This window comes from Somniosus microcephalus, chromosome 6 (genome assembly GCF_052327205.1).
Source record: "Somniosus microcephalus isolate GS21.2 chromosome 6, FLI_Smic_1.0, whole genome shotgun sequence".
NCBI classification, from domain to species: domain Eukaryota; kingdom Metazoa; phylum Chordata; class Chondrichthyes; order Squaliformes; family Somniosidae; genus Somniosus; species Somniosus microcephalus.
In genome coordinates this window covers 114,504,294-114,510,577 of record NC_140992.1, presented here as the reverse complement: position 1 = coordinate 114,510,577, position 6,284 = coordinate 114,504,294, and the positions used below count along the sequence as shown (strand labels likewise).

Genomic DNA, 6,284 nt, shown 5'->3' with positions numbered 1-6,284 from the left:
GTGTGTGTGTGTGAGTGACAGTGTGTGTGTGTGTGTGTGACAGTGTGTGTGTGTGTGTGTGTGTGTGAGAGAGACAGTGTGTGTGAGAGACTGTGTGTGTGTGTGTGTGTGTGTGTGTGTGTGACAGTGTGTGTGTGACAGTGTGTGTGTGTGACAGTGTGTGTGTGTGTGTGTGTGACACAGTGTGTGTGTGTGTGACAGTGTGTGTGTGTGTGTGTGTGTGACAGTGTGTGTGTGTGTGTGTGTGAGACAGTGTGTGTGTGTGACAGTGTGTGTGTGTGTGAGAGAGTGTGTGTGTGTGACTGTGTGTGTGTGTGTGTGTGAGACAGTGTGTGTGTGACAGTGTGTGTGTGTGTGTGTGAGTGAGTGACAGTGTGTGTGTGTGACAGTGTGTGTGTGTGAGACAGTGTGTGTGTGTGACAGTGTGTGTGTGTGTGAGACAGTGTGTGTGCGTGTGTGAGAGACAGTGTGTGTGTGTGACAGTGTGTGTGTGTGTGTGTGTGAGACAGTGTGTGTGTGACAGTGTGTGTGTGTGTGTGTGTGAGACAGTGTGTGTGTGTGTGTGTGTGTGTGTGTGTGTGTGTGAGACAGTGTGTGTGTGTGTGTGTGTGAGAGAGAGTGCGTGTGTGTGAGAGACAGCGTGCGTGTGTGTGTGTGTGTGTGACAGTGTGCGTGTGTGTGTGTGAGTGACAGTGTGCGTGTGTGTGTGTGTGTGTGTGTGTGACAGTGTGCGTGTGTGTGTGAGTGAGTGACAGTGTGTGTGTGTGTGTGTGTGTGTGTGAGAGAGACAGTGTGCGTGTGTGTGTGTGAGTGACAGTGTGTGTGTGTGTGTGTGTGACAGTGTGTGTGTGTGTGTGTGTGTGTGTGTGTGTGAGTGACAGTGTGTGTGTGTGTGTGTGTGTGAGTGAGAGAGAGACTGTGTGTATGTGTGTGTGTGTGATTGGTTTGGGTCCGTACCTGCGTTTGATGCTGGCACTCCAATCACTTGTCCAGGTTTGTCTACTATAATGTAGGGGTTATTTATGACAGAGACGGACGATCCTTGCTTCATGTGGACAGGAGTAGAGGTCGGAGTACGTGGCAAAGGAGAGTGACATGGAGTCGAGATTGGCGATCCTACAGTAACATAAAACAATTAGTACACTCACCAGCACTTTAAACTTCAAGTCACATATCCTGTTCTTTCACAGTCGACACATTTTGAGCTCTCCCTACAGCCCAGTGGGTACAGGCACCAGCCAGTGTAGCACTGAGCCAAACAGTGCAAAACAACCATCCTTTCCCTTATTTCTGTCCATTATATTCTCATTATTCCTGTTGTTTCCATTATTCCTGTTTTTTCTATAATTCCAGCTATTCTGTCATTCCCTGTCTTTTCATTAATACGCTTTTTCCATAAGTCCATCATTTCCATCCTTTCCCTCATTCCCATCTTGTCTATCATTATGTCATGTGTGTCAGCAGTGGCTCAGTGGGTAGCACTCTCGCTTCTGAGTCAGAAGGTTGTGGGTTCAAGTCTCACTCCAGAGACTTGAGCACAAAAATCTAGGCCGACGCTCCAGTGCAGTGCTGAGCAAGTGCTGCACTGTCAGAGGCGACATTAAACCGAGGCCCCGTCTGCTCTCTCAGGTGGACGTAAAAGATCCATGGCACTATTTCAAAGAAGAGCAGGGGAGTTATCCTGGCCAATATGCATCCCTCAAACAACATCACCAACAGATTCCAGGTAATTATTACATTGCTGTTTGTGGGAGCTTGCTGTGCACAAATTGGCTGCTGCGTTTCCTACATTACAACAGTGACTACACTTCAAAATTACTTAATTGGCTGTAAAGCACTTTGGAACATCCTGAGGTCATGAAAGGTGTTATAGAAAATGCAAGTCTTTCTTTTTATCGTTTCCATATTCCATCCTAACCATCATTCTCATCCATCCCAACATTCCGTCATTCCCATCCTTTCCAACATTTCATCCTTCCCATCCTATCTATAAGTTCTGTCTGTTTTTGTTAAGAGTTGTATGCTGACAGCATCACTGGGGGAAAGAGAAATCGCTGAACAACACAGCAGAGCAATCAGCATGTGGAAGAGACAGAGAGGCTGAAGTGTCTGGTGGGATTACCGCATCGCCTCTCCTCTCTTTGTTTTGGTCTATTCTATAAAAGGAGTTCTCCTCCCCCACCTCGTCAGTGCTGATGGATGATCTCAAACAAATGTCAACTTGTCTCTCTCAGATGCTGCATATTCCAGAATTTTCCTTTTTAATTTCACTATTCTTTATAACATTTATTTATTGATTTTGCCCTCAAGGTGCGGCTCAGACTGATTTTTCTAGCTTTTCCTGCACAGTGCGTTTCACCTCTTAATGTTAGGAACACGTGTACCTGACACAATTTTGCAGCTCATGGTGATGGGCTGGAAGGACTTCCCTGGAGAGTCGGCAGGGCTGGGGAGCTGCCCCTGAGGGACGATCTTGCAGCTGGCTGTGATTGGTTGGAACGCAGAGTTGCCATGTGACCCGAATGTGACCTTCTGAATGGCCACTGGCCTGGTTGGTGTGCGCTCCAGGGAAGTCTGTCCTGAGTGACTGCTGGAACCCACCTCACTTTTGACAGGCAGTTCCACCTTAACTGAAAATACAAAATAAAGAAACAGAAGCATATTCCATTAACACTAGAGGATTGAAGTCTCCATTAATCCTGCAGAATCCCATTGCTTGAGGACTTGTTCATTTACAAATGTAAAACCTCCCTCAACCACAAGAATGTAGGAGCCTGTTCCGTCATTCCATTAGATCATGGCTGATCTGTAACTAACTCGATTTACCTGAAATGGTTCCCTTAATACCCTTGCCTAACAAGAATTTATCAACCTCAGTTTGTTGGGGGAGAGAGTTCCAGATTTCCACTACCCTTTGTGTGAAAAGGTGCTTCCTGACATCTCCCCTGAACAAACTACCTCTAATTTTAAGGTTATACCCCCTTGTTCTGGACTCCCCACCCCCCCCCACCAGAGGAAATAGTTTCTCTCTATCTACCCTGTCAAATCCTTTAATCATTTTAACATCTCAATTAGATCACCCCTTAATCTTCTATACTCAAGGGAATACAAGCCAAGTCTATGCAACCACCCAGAGTATAAAAAAGTCACAGCTTCATTTCCCAGCCGATGCTGAGTAAGTTGATCCTGGCTAAAGCAGGGGTTGGGACACTACAATTGGCCTCAGTGCCCCTGGGCTTGGGGAAGGAAATTGCTCTGCTCCCCCTGTCCTGAAGGCACTGCCTCTTGCTGGGATTGGTTGCATGGGCCCGCCAGAACCTCACTCAAGTGGCCAACTGTCACAAGTCAGCACAGAGTTATAGCTTGTAAATTCAGCCCTTCAAACACATTGGCCTAGAAATTAGGTATAGCCGCGTTTGGGGCGCTAGTCCTGGCGATGCGCAAAGTTTAGCGCCAGGCGCAATTTAGCGCCACCTAGCGCGATATTGTGTTGCAGCACCCCTAAAGGTGATTGCGGCGCTAAATCAGGCGCTGCACGCTACTCTTAAGGCGCTAACCCGGCGGCGTAACCCAATTTCGCCGCGGCGGGGCGCAGCGAGGGTGCTGTCAATAATCACTTTCCCTGAGACACACTGGCGCTGGCCAGCTCTTAAAGGGGCAGGTCAATTGGCATCACCAGACACACTTACTGCCTTGTAGGCCTTCAAAGCGGTGGGAGCCTACCTGTAGCGCACCAGCCTAGCAAGACATGGAAAGGGTGAGGCAGAGGGCGGAACGCCTCACTGATGGGGCATTGGATGCTTTGGTTGGCGCAGTGGAATCAAGGCCAAGGAAAATGGTCGGAATGTGATTTATGTTTTGGACAGTCTCCCGGGTGTGAGAGGCAGTTATGTGTCAGTGTATTATTTTTGCTTTCTGTTGCCATAGCTTTCTCATGTTTGAAGGAACCACATTTTGTGTAATGAAACACTTTCTTCATTTACAATGGCCATGCCTGCTATTTACATGCATCTTGCCCTTCACAGGCTTGGGGGTATCAGACCGGTTCCATTCCTGTTCTTGGAATGGCAGCAAGCATTCCGTGAGAGGAGCCTAGAAGCTACTTCTGATCAGCCTCTGATGCGCAGCCTGAGAAGAGCCACTCGCGTAGAAGTTCAGGCCAGCAGCCATCTTCTCAGCCGCCGACAGAGATGTCCTGCACCTTATCTGAGGCTGTAGATCTGGCTGAAGCAGCTGGCACAGTTCAGTCACCACCTCCTTTCTAAATCGCAGCCTTCTGACACACTTCTCTTCCGGCATGTTCATGTAGGAAAACTGCTGTCGGATAACCCTGCCAGCGTAAGGTCTGCTGTGTCAACGTCTGTTGGCCCTCCTCCGTCTGGCCATGCCCGCCCCCCTCTCCCAGCGTCTCAGTGCCCTTTCCAGATGATTCAGCAGCAGGACGTTCCCCTCCAATGCAGCCCCCATAATAAGTGCCCACAGGAAGGTTCCCCGTTGTCAAGGCTCACCAACAGCAAGGTGATGGTCAGAAGGCTGAAGATCGTCTGCCTGCGCTGGCTCAGTGGTCAAATGGCTCTCAGTGTGCAGCTCAGCAACTTTTTGTAGCTCTCGAGGAAGTTGTGATCCAAAAATGGCTGCCGCTTTTAAACCACACCAGTCCCCTTTAAATAACGCTCCTCCTGCCCGAGAGTGACTTGGTAAGACCCAGGTAAGCTATCACTATTAGCGCCAGGCGCTACAGAGGGGGGCGCCACTGAATTTCCGGTCCGGGGTGCCCAAAAGGCGTTGCACACTCAAATGACGTCATAATCAGCCTGCGCCCATGAGCGGGCGCTAAGATTTAGCGCCGGCGCTAAATGCATGCTCAATATGGGGCGAGGCGCTAGGCGCCTTGCGCCCGCCCGGAAATTGTCTAGCGCCCCACTTCTCAGCCTCTTTAGGCGTTAATCGGTGGCGCTAACAACCGAATTTCTCCCCCATTATTTTTAAGGCACAAGTAAGGAGTGTGATGGAATACTCTCCACTTGCCTGGATGAGTGCAGCTCCAACAAGACTCAAGAAGCTCCAGGACAAAGCAGCCCGCTTGATTAGCACCCCATCCACCACCTTAAACATTCACTCCCTCCACCACCAGCGTACTGTGGCTGCAGTGTGTACCATCTACAAGATGCACTGCAGCAACTCGCCAAGGCTTCTTCAGCAGCACCTCCCAAACCCACGACCTCTTCCACCTAGAAGGACAAGGGCAGCAGGCGCATGGGAACACCACCACCTCCAAGTTCCCCTCCAGGTCACACACCATCCTGACTTAGAAATATATCGCCGATCCTTCATCGTAGCTGGGTCAAAATCTTGGAACTCCCTACATAACAGCACTGTGGGAGTACCTTCACCACACAGACTGCAGCAGTTCAAGAAGGCGGTTCACCACCACCTTCTCAAGGGCAATTAGGGATGGGCATTAAATGCTGGACTTGCCAGCGATGCCATCACATAAAAACAAATTTTAAAAAGATTAATGATCCCCATATTGCTCCAAGCTTTTCATTAACAAGCCCCGCCCACCTCTTTAAGGAACTACAAAGACTGATCCTGACAAACAAAACTCAAGATGAATCACATTTACAAACACCACACAGCACCTGGGCCTTGAGATTCTGTTGCGCAGTATTAGCATACAAACACATTAAATAGCTGTGTGTCCCTGTTTGATCTGAAACATGTATAAACAAGTGTGTCCCTCAGTGTCTGGTTTGAATGCATACAAGTGTGTGTGTGGCTCTGTGTTTGGTTTGGTGTTTGTACATGTATGTGTGTGGCTCTGTGTTTGTTTTGGGGTTTGTACATACATGCGTGTGGCTCCCTGTTTGGTTTCAGGGTTTGTGCATACGTGTGTGTGACTCACCAGTGATATAAGACTCATCTCACCTTTTTCTGAAGTGACTCCCAAAGAGTCATGTGGCAGCTTTTCAGAAGCAGAGCTCAAAGCTGCTGCAGACACATGCACTCCTCCTGCTGACGTCATTGGGGGAGTGGAGGACATTGCGGGTTGCGTGGGTGTGACAGACTGAGGGGTTCTGCTGCAGGAGGAGGAGCAGGAGGAGGATGAAGAAAGAAGTACTGCTGTGGAGCCAGTAAGAGGCAGTGCCATGGGAAAGTAGTCCTCACCGAGAGAGTCACGGTGCAGTTCAACATCCACCACCTGTTCCAGCGGGAACACACAGAGAGCACCGTCATTACAAAGTACAAATACCGACTCTTTAAATACAGACAGGGGACAGAAA

The 6,284-nt window shown here is 49.0% G+C and overlaps 1 protein-coding gene across 3 annotated transcripts in view; it reads right to left on the bottom strand.

Moving 5' to 3' along the window:
* Positions 1-6,284, bottom strand: part of yeats2 (YEATS domain containing 2) — a 186,798-nt gene that overhangs the window by 72,075 nt on the left and 108,439 nt on the right. For all 3 annotated transcript variants that reach the window (XM_085990719.1, XM_085990721.1, XM_085990720.1), the window contains exons 9-11: positions 5,929-6,202; positions 2,385-2,630; positions 958-1,116 (exon numbers count right to left, since the gene is read on the bottom strand). In XM_085990719.1, the coding sequence (XP_085846845.1) occupies positions 958-1,116; positions 2,385-2,630; positions 5,929-6,202 (679 nt within the window). The remainder of the gene's footprint in view (positions 1-957; positions 1,117-2,384; positions 2,631-5,928; positions 6,203-6,284) is intronic.